We start from the raw sequence: 14,813 nt of genomic DNA on the forward strand, positions 1-14,813 counted from the left end.
ACTGTCAAATCTCAGAGGGAAGGTAGGGGAGAGTTGGGGTAAGGAGGAGAGGTCAACCAAAGGACTTGTGTGCATGCATATAAGCCTAACCAGTGGTCACAGACAACAGGGGCGTTGGAAGCATGCGTGGGGAGGGGTCTGGGATGGGAATAGGAGGATGCGGACAAATATGTAATACCTTAATCAATAAAGAAATTTTAAAAGAAAAGAATGTCTAAGAGTAACACTATACTTTGGAAAGTCAAAGCCAAATCAAGTCACCAAAGCAGAAGCACACACTTGGAGAACACAAGAGAGAGCCATGGAGAAACGAGAATCTCTGGTTCACCTCTCCCCTGACAGTCATATCAAAAACCTTAATTTCAGTACTATTTAAAAAATGCCTGCATTAAGTAAAGGAGGAATGTGTATGTCCCTCTCTCATCACACACCAACTTCAGCCACAGAAGCCGCTTCTGTCTGCTCTCCCATCCAGGGGAAGGGGAAGGTTAGGAGAGGCTGGAGAAGGGAGGTGACATTCCCTTGCATTCTTTTACTTAATCTCCCCAAAAGGAAGACTAGCTAACCTGACGGGCCAAAGCTGAACATCCATTAGGCGACATTCTAACAGAGAGAAAGATCACTGTACTAACTCTAAACCTGTTTCTGGGGCCACTCTCCTATCTCTGAGATCCATGGTCCTCAGTAACAGGACCGGAGCCTTTTCCCCAGAGGACACAGTCATTAGCCATCTGTCCTCGGGTTCTTTTCACACACATAGATAGCCAGCTGACCCAGATACTGCCCCGGCGGAGAACATCAAACTATGCCAGCCAACAGCAGCAAGTCAGGGAAAGTTTGCTTATTACTGCCTGTGGCTTCCCTTTTCTTCCTGGCAACAGGTGAGCACCATGGTATCAACCTCTCCTCCTCCCCTTTACTTAAACTACTCAATTAAAGTGTTAAATCCACTCTTAGATTTGGAAGGTGAAACAGGCCAAAATTAAGGGAGAAAGGAACAAAAGTTACACGGAGGCATTCTGGCCTAAATCACATTCTACCATCTAATTTTTAGCACAATTCACAAAGTGGAATTGGGTGCCTGAACAGAATAAAACTGTACTTTTTTTCTAATATATAACTTCCCTCAGAAAGGAATATCTGGTCAAAGAAAAATATGTGTTAGGCAGTTTGAGAAAAAAATAGGTAGATAGTATTCTTCTCTAGGTATTTTACTTACCTACTTAAAAAATAATACTTATATGCATAAGAGATTAAGAATAATTTAAGTTAGTCAGCAATGACTTTTATTGAGCACTTATCTGTGCCAGGCCTCAGTATTTTAAGGATGAGAAAATTAGAGCTGAAGTTGTTCCAAGGCCAGAAAGACAGGAAGTGAGAGAGCTGGGATGAATGCCCAGATCTGTCTGACCAAAAAGCCCTTCCTTTAATCACTAAACTTAAAGACGGGAAAGCAGGAAGAAAGGGAAGGGAAGAAGAAAACAGGAAGGGAGAAAAAAAGAGACAAAAGGAACAAATTGTTTTATTTATGGCTCTTCCAATGTGTCACCTAATGGTAATAATCACATTATATTCATATGTCTTAATCCTCTTAACAATGCTATGAATTAGATACTATTCCAGGTAAAAAGTATCATTATTTAAAGATAAGAAAACTAAGGAATGATGAGATTAATAGTTCAAAATCACACTGCTATTAAATGGCACAATTCTAACCACATTTTTCTATTATCGTCCCTATGAGAAAAGGCCAAGTAAACAGCAAATACTAAGTTCCACATCCATTAAAAAAAAAAAGGTCAGGAAAATGTCTAAGAAAAAAAAAAAAAGTTTGAAAAGATTGTGCCCTACAGAAAAAGAAAAAAAGGCCACAACATTGAACATTATAATGAAGGCAGTACTAGCATTTCTATTACAACCCCATTTTTTAATTGATACATAACATTCTTAGAAAGTCCTTCATGAGCCAAAGCCGGTTTGGCTCAGTTCGGTCTGCGGACTGAAAGGTCCCAGGTTCGATTCCGGTCAAGGGCATGTACATTGGTTGCAGGCACATCCCCCGTAGGGGGTGTGCAGGAGGCAGCTGGTCGATGTTTCTCTCTCATTGACGTTTCTAGCTCTATCTCTCTCCCTTCCTCTCTGTAAAAAAATCAATAAAACATATTAAAAAAAAAAGAGAGAGAGAATCCAAGATGGCGGCATAGGTAACACCTAACTGCAGCCTCACACAACAATTTCAATACAATACAGCTAAAATACAAAATGGACATTACCCAGAACTACAGGAAAGTCGACTGATTGGAAATTCTAGAACGAGAAGGAAAGAGAAAACCAGAAGGAAAATCAGAGGAGCTGTAAAAGCCTAATGTACAGAGACACGGTGTGTGCATGTGGAGAGGACGGAGCCGGAGAGGAGGGGGTGGCTGAGTGCCTGGCTGGCATTCCCTAGCAGGAAGGAGAAAAAAGCTCCGGACTGTGCTGAACCCCAGATCCGACAGCACTGAACCCCAGTTCTAGGCCAGATCCTGGGGATCCAGGCTCATACAGAGGGAACCTGGGCTGTAAGGCGAAATCTCAGGGGAGCAGCAAAAGGCAGAGCCCCCCGATGAGGACGGACTGTCTGCTGCTAGATTGCCCTAGCAGGAAGGAGACAAAAGCTCTGGACTGTGCTGAGCCCCAGTTCCGACTGCACTGAACCCCAGTTCTAGGCCAGACCCTGGGGACCCAGGCTCATACAGAGGGAGCCTGGGGTGTAAGGCGGAAACCCAGGGGAGAGGCGAAAGGAAGTCCGGGAGGCACGCACATTGGGCACAGAGAATGGATGGTTTACTGTGCCGCTGGATTGCCCTAGCAGGAAGGAAACAAAAGCTCCAGACTGCTCTGAACCCCACTTCCAACTGAACTGAAACCTAGTTCCGGGCTCATTGGGGGAGAGCCTAGACTGTTTGGTAACAGGTGAAACTCGAGGGCACCTTTCTCTCAGAGGTGCTTGCAACAAGTACTGAAGGACCCTGAGGAACACCGAGACCCAGGAGCCTCATAGGGTGGGGCTGAGGGAAGCCAAGGCTGTAGGCTCCACCCTGAAACTCTGCCCCATCCAAGCTGAACACAGAGACTTTTAAGGCTACAAAATCAGAGAAGCTGCGAAATGGCGAGACAAGGAATCAGATCACAAACGAAAGAAATGGAGGACAAAAAGCGACTGGATTTAGAGTTTAAAACCACACATAAAAGGTTTTTCAAGAATTTCCTAAAAAAGAAAAAAAAAAAAAAGAAAGAAAGAAAAAAAAAGAAAAAGAAAGTGCTTCATGAAACTGAGACTTCCTCACATGTCTCAATATCCAACACGGCAAACAAGAATTACACTACACATGAAAATAAATTCACAATTGATTAAAAGCTTAAATTTAAAACCTGAAACTTGAAAACTACTAGAAAAAAACAAAATAGGGGATAAGCTTCTTGACATTGTTCTTGGCAAGAGCATACAATGGAGTCAAGACAGTGTCTTCAATAAATGGTGTTGGGAAAATTGGACAGATACATGCACAAAAATGAAACTAGACCACCACTTACACCATACACAAAAATAAACTCAAATGGATAAAGGACTTAAATGTAAGACAGGAAACCATAAAAATACTAGAGGAATACATAGGCAGCAAAATCTCAGATATTTGCCAAAGCAATATCTTCACTGATAAAGCTCCTAGGGCAATAGAAACTAAAGAGAAAATTAACAAATGGGACTACATTAAAATAAAAAGCTTCTGTACAGCAACAAAATACACAATTAAAACCTGCAGATCTAAAGGTGGGTATGAACTGACAACAAATATGTCTCTCAGAGTCAATAGCAAAAAGTTAATAAATATTTTCTGAGTGAAATATCAATTTATTGAAAATAACATCTACAATTTGGTCACCTTCTCAATGGGAAAAATCTCTAAAATTAAATTTGATTACAAAGATATTCTAAGGCAGTACATTAGTATATTATAATTATTATCACTAGAGTCACACTCAAATCATTATAAATCTCTGTAGTTGTCTTTTGTGAAGGAATTTATATAATGATCTTAGCAATATTTTTGAAGTGCATTAAAGAGGAAAAAATCTACTAATATTGGAAGAATTAATTAAACTTTACAAATGAAGCATGCCTTCTTATCAAGGCATTTAGCAATATTATATTTTTGCAATGATCTTTTCTGGATGAAACCTCAGATTTCTAACAGTTAAATTGTATTTTATTACATTTTCATATATTAATAATACTACTTTAAGAGATTAATATCTATAACTCTAAAAGGCCTCTTCATTCAATCTACCACCCTACACTAATTTTATTTAGAAAATAAGTCTTTTCTTCATTGTGATTCTACAACATACTAACTTCAAATAATTAAAATTATTCCGTTTATTAGTACATGTATGATTTTTAACTTAATTTCCCACTTTACTAATCAAGGCTCCAAACAGGAAAACAAACTGTTTAAAAATGTGTTTCATCTATGTTTTTATTGAAAAATTAATTACAATCACTAGCATAAACCCAAGTAACACTCTCCAGGGGTGTACACTGCTGAATAATTTGTCCAAATGTCAGCTGCAATTCTCACAAATCCTTTCTACATCAAAATTTTAAACATCTGTAAAAAATACTTGTTGTGAGAGTGGTTTACAATCATGACACTTTGACCTTTTGCTATGCACACCACAAAATTCAGGTCTCAAATGCCATGCAAGCAGGAAATCTGGATCATTCCTGCAGTAGCCATCTGCATGGTCCAATATCAAATATTAGTTCTAGGTGGCTCTAAGTCATGTGTTACAAATCTTTTTCTGCAGCCTCTATAATTAGTAGTAATTTGACTTTTCTAAAATGTGTTTCTTACGGGACATCTGGACTTGAAAACTCCACCTACCCATTGAAAAAATACTTAGTGTCTGGATTTTTCCCCTCATAATAAGAAGCACTGTATGGGTGCCATAACAAAGGCCAGACTTTTTTTTAAAAAAAATTAAATTCCAAGAACAGATGATGACTAAGAATCATTTAAGTATTAACAAATAAACATGTAAAATAAACTGTGTTGCAATGTAACTATCTACAGACTTCTAAACCAATCTCCCTAGTATTTAAAGTTCACAAAATAAATTTTCAAAGGAATATATAGCATGGTCTATTTACTTCAAGAAACTACACTAGTAAGTTAAATTGGGTAATATAGGTTTTGAATCAAAGATTTAAAAAAGGAAAAAAAAGATTTCAGCCTTGTTGATTGATATGAAACTCAAAGAATAAACTTAAATTAGGAAATGATTTTAATAATTCATAATTAACCTTAACTAACTTCAAGAGATTTAAGTTATATTTAGGGTACACTATAATTGCCTTAAGTTCTCTTCAATTAATTTGCTTACAGAAAGCCTTCCCTAAAACTGAAACTTAAATATGGATTAAGGGGAAAGTAGTAAAAATGAATGACAGAGACACCACTTTTCTGCAAGATGAAAGGGGAAAAAATTATCACAATTATGCTGCTTTCCAGATCTATTTGCTTCTTAGACAAGAACATTTTTGTAGAAACTCCTTAAAACCAATATTACAACTTTATATTAAAACACCAAAAAGAAACATAAGATGGGTTAAAGAATAAATAAATCAGAAAAGGTCCAGCCAATGTAGCTCACTGGTTGAGCACTGACCCATGAACCAGAAGATCACAGTTCCATTCTTGGTCAGGGCACATGCCTGGGTTGTAGGCTCAATCCCCAGTAAGTCACACGCAGGAAGTAGCCAATCAATAATTACCTCTCATTGATGTTTCTATCTCTCTCCCCCTTCCTCTCTCTGAAATCAGTTGTTTTTTTTAAAGTCAGAAAAGAATCAGTTTCTGATGACAAAACTTCAGACAACAATGAAATTTGGTAAATAAAGGCAAATTTAATATATTTTTATCTTCTCAAAAATAACGAGATTTTCACCTTAGAAATGTCACATAAATAAAAAGTCAAGCGGTTATTAAGCAAAAAATTCAAAAACTGGACACAATCAGACTTCACTTCTAGTGGATATAGTATGAAAATATCCCTTGGGATATTTTACCCAAATTTAAAACATCCTTTTGCAATTAATTATGTTACTTAACGGGCATATAAAAATAATAAGTATATAAGCTAACATTTATTTATGTAAAAGTTGGCATATCCCAAAAGTTAAAGAAATATTCAAACACTAATAACTAGAAAATTGGTTAACCTAAACAAACAATAGTTTCATACCTGCATTCCATCTTTAAGTTTCAAAATGCATTCCATTGTGTTAATGGTGATGACCACTGGTTCCGAACCCAGTTTTGTCCACGGTACATGGATCCTCAATTCATGAATATGTCCACTTAAAAAAGTGAACGGTAATTTCAATTCCTTAAGACACAAAATATTAAATAAGTAAGTGCTTGATGCTTTTTCATTCTAATATTCAAATAACCTCCTTAAAAAAAGTGAAACTGGTAACACAAAAATAGTTTGGCAATCATTGTTCATCAAAAAGTAGCATCAGTAACTTATTCTACTACAAAAACCAATTGTGCAAGTTACACTTAAACTACTGAACCTGTCTAGACCTGAGTTTATTTACTCTGCTGAATGGAAATAATATATAATACCTACTTGATAAAGGCTCACATATGGTAGTGGTAGTAGGGGCAGTAGTCACTGTAGTAGACAGAAGCAGTACTTGAGATAACTGCAATGGTACATTATTTAAAATCTCCACCTAAAAATACGTTCCCAAGTGTGCTATTAACTACAAGTAGCATTAAAAGGCAAGTTGAAAGGGGGGTTGAAATCGAGAAAGGAGCTCACCTGACAAAATAAAAGCATCACCTGACCAACTTTAACAAAAAACTTGCTGAACTTTACTTAAAGATTGTACTTGGATACTATATGGTCCATAAATTTGAAATGTTTTTCTAACAGGTTTCCATTATTATTGGATAGAGAGTTAAAAATGAAAATGTAACTGTCACTCAATCATTTTATACTAATTTATTTCACTTCCCAATAAAATTGTTAAAAATCAACAAAAGAAGAAAAAAATTATTTAGATTGTACATCAACAACATTTTTACAGTTCTAACTCTACTTATGAAAGTTAAAATAAACATCATTAAGCTTATTCATTCATCCAACAATTGCTTACCTACTTGGTTTAGCAAGACAGTAAAATAGCTAAATATATATAGGTAATAGGTAATAACTCTGGAGTCAGTGACATGGATTTAAATCTTATTCTTCTATTTAATCAGTCCAAGGACAGTGAGCAACTTGTTTAATGTATCTGTGACTCAATTTCTTATCTGTAAAATCTGGATAAGAATAACAGTATCTTTGAGGATTAAACTAATTAATTTGTATAAAGAATACTGTCTTCCTAAAGAGGAATCATTATTTTTATTATTATTACTGATTTCAGAGAGGAAGAGGAAGAGAGAGAAATAGTAATGATGAGAGAGAATCACTGATTGGTTGATTCCTGTGCGCACGCACACACGAACACGTGTACAGACACACACACACACACACACACACACACACACTGGGGATGCTAGCAGGCAATCAGGCATGTGCCCTGACCAACAATAGAACTGTGACCTGGTTCAGAGAGTGACACTCAACCATTGAGCCATGCCGGTCAGGCAAAGAGCAACCATTATTAAGATGCTAATAATAATAATAATAATTATTATTATTATTATTATTATTATAAATATCTGGGCCCTACTATATCTTTTCACAAGTTTTTTTAAAGGACAGAATAATAATCATCTATTTCTACTATTCTAATCAATTATCAAAATTTTTACATATTGCTCATTATTACATTAATTTCAAAGCTGACCTAATTTCAAGCATTAATCAACTGGCACAGATTAAATTTTGTTTTGTGTCCATACAAAAAACAATATTCACTGAGTATTATTCTGTATCAGGCTCTGTTCTAAGAATTTTACCTGCATGCAACTATTTAATCCTTATAAGAACCCCAAAAGGCAAACACAAGTAAAGATTAGGAGGCATGGTCAAGTAAAAGGTCAAGTAACTTCCCTGGTTTATCTAGGAAAGCCAGGACACAAAACTGGAAAATCGGACGCCATGCCTTGCTCTTAATCACAATTATTAATACATCTACACTCCCATTATGAGCACTGAATGCCTTTTCAAATACTTCTGTATATACAATGAGCCAATAACATTTCCACCTCTACCACTCCCTGATTTGTGTAACAATGATACATTTGTGAAATAGCTACCAAAGTTGCAGTCTATGGGCCAAAGAGAATTTTCTCCGAGAGAAATTAAAAGACACCTGAACCCCTGGATGAGAATCAACAAACAAAAAAAAGTTAAAGGAAAAAAACTGATACACTGGACTCAGTAAAATGAACTCTATTCATCAAAATACGCTTTTAAGAGAGCAAAAAGACATGCCACACACTGGGAGAAGACACTGCAAAACATGTATCTGCCAAAAGACTCATTTCCAAAATATATAAAGAACTGCTATACATCAATAAGAAGATGTTTTCTAAAAAGAATCAGAAACTTACAAAAGAGAATATCCAAATAGCCAATGAACAACATTGAAAGTGACCGACGTCATAAATCATTATGAAAATGCAATTTTAAATGAAATATTAATTACACTCACCAAATAGATTAAAATACTAAGATGGTGTCATAGGGTAAACACATCCTCCCACAACCACATCAAAATCACAACTACACTACAGAGGGAATTATCATTCAGAATTGCCTGAAAGCTAACTGAACAGAAGTCCTACAACTAGGGATTGAAAGAGGAAAACAAATCAAGACTGGTTGGAGGGGAGAAGACACAGAGGCTGGCCCCAAACCCATGTGTGGTGGATAAAAATTAGTGCGAGTATCTCCACTGCAGAGGTCATCCCTGAGGAGCAAGGGGTCCCAGCCGCACACCAGGCCCCCCAGCTCAGGATTCCAGTGCCAGGAAGAGAAGTCCCCAGGGGTCAGGCTGTAAAAACCAAAAGGGATTGTGCATGAGTGAGGAGCAGGGCTGCTGGAGTCACAGGCAGTTCCCTCTTAAAGGGCTTGCACACGCCTTACTTGGACTCCCTCTCTCTGAGCTCCAGTACGTGGGCAGCAGGTTGAAAGGAACTAAGGACATATGGGGAGGAAATGAATTGTCTGGCATCAGGGCCAGAGCTGGAAGGCAGCCAAACAAAAGTTCTAGCAGAAGCCATTGTTCCCTTTCTGAGGACCCCACCCCCACCACAGAGCCAGCATCTCAGTCTCCATCAACCTCGCTCATGTTCACCCCACTCTACTGATTTCCTGAGACCCCACCCAACTTGCAGGCCAACCCAAACTTGATTCTGGTGGCTTACCCATGCTTCAGACTTTCCTAAAATCTCTCAAACAAGCAGCATTTGTTCCTGGTGTGCTCCATACCTCTAAGTGGCCCCAGGCCCAACACTAACAGCAGCTGGCAATGGTTCACAGCTTAGTCTCACCTGAATACTTCCAAGCCAAGCACAAGTAGCAGCCATCTACAGATCATTTTGTAACTCATGCCAGGTGGACCAACGCAAAATACAGGCAGCTGCTGACCTTGGCCTACACCTACAGGGAGGCCCCAGAGCCAGCACACCACTGGACAGCTTCAGATCAAGTCCAAGCACCACCCAACAACCTTCATAAGCAACTCACTCAGCTGGCACCAGAGCACCACTGAAAGAAGTTCTGCTCTGTGGGGTGGGCCCCTGCACAAGTGATCCTCCATGGTGGGTGGTGATTACAACCAGTCCTTGCAGCTGATCAGTCTGGGGTCCTACCTGGAGTGCCCAGCTCAGGTTATTGGAGAGGCTGTTCCACTGGACTCTACAGAAAAACTACTACATAGGGCCACTCTATCAAGCCCAAGAGCTTTAGCAGAAAAAAAACAGACAAGGTGGCTGCCAAAATGAGAAGACAACAAAACATGTTTGCATCATCCTGTGGTAGTTGAGCTTTGATTGCTGTTGGCATATCAATATAAGGTATTTACCCCCCAGTAAACACAGAGTCCCAAACAAGATGAACCCCAAAAGACCCAGACCAAGACACATCATAAATAAAATGAAAAGGTTAAAGACGAAGAGAGAATCTTTTCTTTCTTTTTTTAAGAAGAGGGATAGAGAGCCAGAAACATCATTGAGAGAGAAACATTGACCAGCTGCATCTTGCACACCCCCTACTGGGGATGTCCCCACTACCAATGTACATGCCCTTGATCGGAATCGAACCTGGGACCTATCAGTCTGCAGACTGACGCTCTATCCACTGAGCCAAACTGGTTTCAGCCAAAGAGAGAATCTTGAAAGCACCAAGAGCAATGCAGTTAGTTACCTAAGCGGGAGCTCCTATAAGACTGTCAGCTGAGCCGGGACCGGTTTGGCTCAGTGGATAGAGCGTCGGCCTGGGGACTGAAAGGTCCCAGGTTCGATTCCGGTCAAGGGCATGTACCTTGGTTGTGGGCACATCCCCGGTGGGGGGGTGCAGGAGGCAGCTGATCGATGATTCTCTCTCATCGATGTTTCTAACTCTCTATCCCTCTCTCTTCCTCTCTGTGAAAAATCAATAAAATATATTTAAAAAAAAAAAAAAAAAAAGACTGTCAGCTGATTTCTCAAAACAAACTTTGCAGGCCAGAAGGGATTAGCTAGGAATACTCAGAATGATGAAAAGCAAAGGCCTACAACCAAAATGAGTCTACCCACCAAAGCTATCATTTAGAATCATAAGACATATAAATAACTTCCCAGACAAGGAAAAGCTAAAGGAGTTCATCACCACCAAACAGTATTACATGAAATGTTAAAGGGCCTTCCTTAAGAAAAGGAAGAGGAGGCCCTGGCCAAGCCAAGCAGCTCAGTTGGTTAGAGCATCATCTCCATACACCAAGGTTCGATCCTGCTTAGGGCACATACAGGAGTCAACCAATGAATGTATAGATAAATGGAATAGAAAATCTCTCTCTCTCTCTCTCTCTCTCTCTCTCACTCTCTCTCTCTCTCTCTTTCTCAAATCAATAAAGGGGGGATCAAAAATATGAACAATAAAATGGCAATAAATACATATCTGTCAACAAATGAATATTAAAAAAAAAAGTTAAATAACCTAAGAGGCAGAACAGAAACACACTCATAGTTACACAGAACATTTTGACAGTTGCCTGATGGGAAGGGGGTTGGAGGGATGGGGTGAAAAGGGTGAATGGATTAAGAAGTACCAATTGGTTGTTACAGAATAGTCAAGGGGATGTAAAGCATAGCAGAGGGAATACAGAGTCAATAGTATTCTAATAACTGTGCATGGCGTCAGCATGAACAATTAGTAAGTTATATAATGTCTAATCGCTGGGGTTACACCTAAAACTAATATATTATTGTATGTCAACTGCAATTGACAAACAAAATAATTAAAGTCAAAAAATAAAAATAAAAAATACCAGACATATCAAATAATAGCAAAAATGTAACTGGGAGCCCTCATGCATTGTTGGTGAGAATGTAAATTGTTACAACCACTCCTCAAAACTATTTGGCAATATCCATTAAAGCAACATCCATTAAAACTAAACTTAAGACTACCCTCCAGATATACACTTAAGGGAAATTAATACTTATGTTCACCAAAATACAGGTACAATAATGTTCATAAGAGCTTTCTTCGCAATAGTCAAAAGCAGAAGTAAATTGTGAATCTTTATACAACTGAATAGTACAAGGCAATACAAAGAACAAGCTACCACTCATGCAAAAACTTGAGTTAATCTTAGCTATAATGTTGAAGAAGCCAGACACATTTCCCATTTATTTACAATTCAGGGACAGGTAACATTTGCTTGTGTTGAAAGAAGTCAGAATAGCTATCATCTATATGAGGGGTTAGGAGGGTTATTAACTGTAAAGGGGCACAGGGGAGCCACTTGAGATGCAGGAAATATTATATTTCTTGATCTGGATGGTAGTTGCACAGGTATATACATATGTAAAAATTGAGCTGCATACTTAGTATTTGTGTGCATAATTAATGTTGAAGAAAGCGGGAGGGAGAAACCAGAATATTATATCTTAGTGTTAACTCTAGATTGCTCAATAACAGTGGAAAGAGGGAAATATAACTAAAAATTATTAATAACTATCACCATCAGAGTAACTCTTTCCTTATCTCCTAAAAAACAATTGGTGTCTGACTTTTCGGAATTTCCACACGTTTGTATCTTTAGACCTAATAAAGTTGCCTGACATACCTTAATACTAAATGAAATATTAAGTATATGAATTTTGAATTTACAGTTCATTTGGATCAGAGCATGCTCACATTAAAAAAAAAAAAAAAACTAAAAAAAAAAAGTGGCTAAGAAAGAAGTTTTCCGTTTTGCCGGCATTCTCTATACTTTGAGAATGCCATGCGTAATGTCATCTTTCCTATAATGAGACATAACTTTCCCCATTTCCCGAAAGGGAGAATGGGAATGTATCATTTTCTAGCATCACACAAGACTTAGCCATGTTCGGTAGGGCCTGAGAATTGAGTCAATAAGCTGGGCGATTCTAACAAGAACAATGACATGGTTTTCCCATTGGATGAGGCAACTTTTGGAGATCCGATTCTAACAAGCCATCGGGAATGATACAGAGTAACTCTTTCCTTATCTCCTAAAAAAAAACAATTGGTGTCTGACTCTTCTGAATTTCTACACGTTTGTATCTTGTCATTTCCTCACGTTTGTAAAGGAAGGTATCTAGTTTCAGGGCAGCCATAAATAGTTTAAGGGTGGGGGGGTGTCATTTTTAAAACAAAGTTAAAGCGTAGGGAACGGGTTATTTGTACACACGCTGCAAATGTGTCCAATAAAGGACAACCACACAGCTCACCTGTTCCAGCACATCCAGCTTTAACTCGAGCTTGCTGAGAACCACATCTCCGCCCCATAGTGAAAGCTGCAGATCCGATGGCTTCAAGTTCTTGATGTAGCGATTCACATAGCTCATCAAAATCGGAGTCACATAGGACTCCAGCATCGTTTACGGTTGCAGAGAAGTCAAAGTCAGAAGCTGAAGAGGGTAAAGAGAGAAATATTACAAAGTAATTGATTCTGTAATTGATCCTGCGGCCCAACGAAGGAGGGAAAAAAAAAAAAAAAAGGGCACTTTTCAGGAGGGGCAGAAGAGGCCGACAAGCAACAGTCCCCACCAAAGCGGCCGCTCGCCTCCTCCCAGAAGCATAAGAAAAAAAAAAAAAAACTCCTTAGACTCTGATCCCCCCCCAGGCCTGGGAGAGGGGGTGACCTGAAGACACCGATCCTCCAGGAGGAGAACGCAGCGCCGCCGCGGGGGGGACCCCTCCGGCAGCTGCACCCCTTCCCCAGCCCGGCGCCCCCCATCAGGCCATCGCCTCCCAGAACCCGGCCCAGAACCAGAGCCGTCAGGAAGCCGGCTCCCGCCCCCCGCCCCCTGCACCCGCGGCGGACACTCACGCCGGAGGGGACCGCGGCATCCCTTCCACTCCCGGCACCTAAAGCCCCGCCCGGCGGGAGGCCGCTCCTCCGCGGCGCCACTTCCGGGGGTGCCGGGCTCGGTGCTCCCCACAAACTGTCCCTCCTGCCGCCGCCACCTCCACGCCACTCCGCGGCGGCGCCGGCGCTCCCAGGCGTGGGGGAAGGGGGGGCCGATCAGCGCATCCCGCAGCGGGGAGCTTCCGGCTCCGGAGGCCGAAGTCCCCGCTGCGACCCCGGATCCCGGCGGGAGTGCGGGCCGGGCTTGCGGAAGTGCGGGCGGGGGAGGTGGGCGGACCGGAAAAGCGGGGACACCGGAGACCCGGAAGTGGCGCTCCGCGGGCAGAGAGTGGCCGCAGGTGCGGGCGATCTAGTCGCGCCGATGGTCAGAGGAGGGAGGAGAACGCGGGTCCCAGGGTTTCAAACCCGGGGAAACAAGTGGTGGTTGTTTCTCTCGGGAAATGGGAGGCCTGGAGAGAGGAACGTGGGATCGGTGGGCAGGACCCTGCGGCCCTAGGGGGGAGAAGGAGGGAGAGGGGAGTAAAAGGGTTTTCATTTGCCATCTGTATATCTTCTTTGGTGAAATGTCTGTTCTTGTGTTTTGCCCCATTTGTAATCAGATTGCTTATTTTCTTATTGTTGAGTATTAAGAGGTCCTTTTATGTTTTGTATAAAAAAAATCTTTTATCATGCCCTTTACGGTGTGGCTCAGTGGATAGAGCATCGGCCTGCGGACTGAAGGGTCCCGGGTTCGATTCCGGTCAAGGGCATGTACCTTGGTTGCGGGCACATCCCCAATAGGGGTTGTGCCCGAGGCTGCTAATGGATGTTTCTAGCTCTCTGTTCCTCTCCCTTCCTCTCTGTAAAAAATCAATAAAAAAAGGTTTTTAATATTTTATCAGATGTGTGTTTTGCAAATATTTTCTCTTGGTCTGTGGTTCTTCTCTTGAAATTGTCTTTTGCAGAGCAAAAGTTTTTAATTTTAATGAAGTCTGGATCACCCAATTTTTTTCATGGATCCCGTCTTCTATTGAAAAAGGTTTTGCCATAACGAAGGTCATCTAAGGTTCCTCCCATTCTCTTCCAGGAGTTTTATCACTTCATGTTTCATATTTTGCAGTACAACCCATTTTGAGTCCAGTTTTGTGCAGAATATAAAGTATGTCTAGATTTTATTTATTTATTTATTTATTTATTTATTTTATTTTTGGCTGTGGATGTCCAA

The 14,813-nt window shown here is 40.1% G+C and overlaps 1 protein-coding gene across 10 annotated transcripts in view; it reads right to left on the reverse strand.

Annotated features, from left to right (window-relative positions):
• VPS13B (vacuolar protein sorting 13 homolog B) overlaps positions 1–13,723 on the reverse strand; it is a 513,325-nt gene extending 499,602 nt beyond the window's left edge. For 9 of the 10 annotated variants that reach the window (XR_006741555.1, XM_036436747.2, XM_036436745.2 and 6 more), the window contains exons 1-3: positions 13,571–13,708; positions 12,969–13,148; positions 6,289–6,432 (exon numbers count right to left, since the gene is read on the reverse strand). Coding sequence is in view for 9 of the 10 variants with exons in the window: in XM_036436747.2 (XP_036292640.1) it covers positions 6,289–6,432; positions 12,969–13,115 (291 nt within the window). In the remaining variant the exon portion in view is untranslated. Of the gene's footprint in view, positions 1–6,288; positions 6,433–12,968; positions 13,149–13,570 lie in introns of all 10 variants that reach the window. The other variant, XM_045581364.1, reaches the window with a different exon arrangement.
• Between the last annotated feature and the right edge of the window lie 1,090 nt (positions 13,724–14,813).

Source organism: Pipistrellus kuhlii, unplaced genomic scaffold (genome assembly GCF_014108245.1).
Source record: "Pipistrellus kuhlii isolate mPipKuh1 unplaced genomic scaffold, mPipKuh1.p scaffold_m20_p_14, whole genome shotgun sequence".
Classification (NCBI taxonomy): domain Eukaryota; kingdom Metazoa; phylum Chordata; class Mammalia; order Chiroptera; family Vespertilionidae; genus Pipistrellus; species Pipistrellus kuhlii.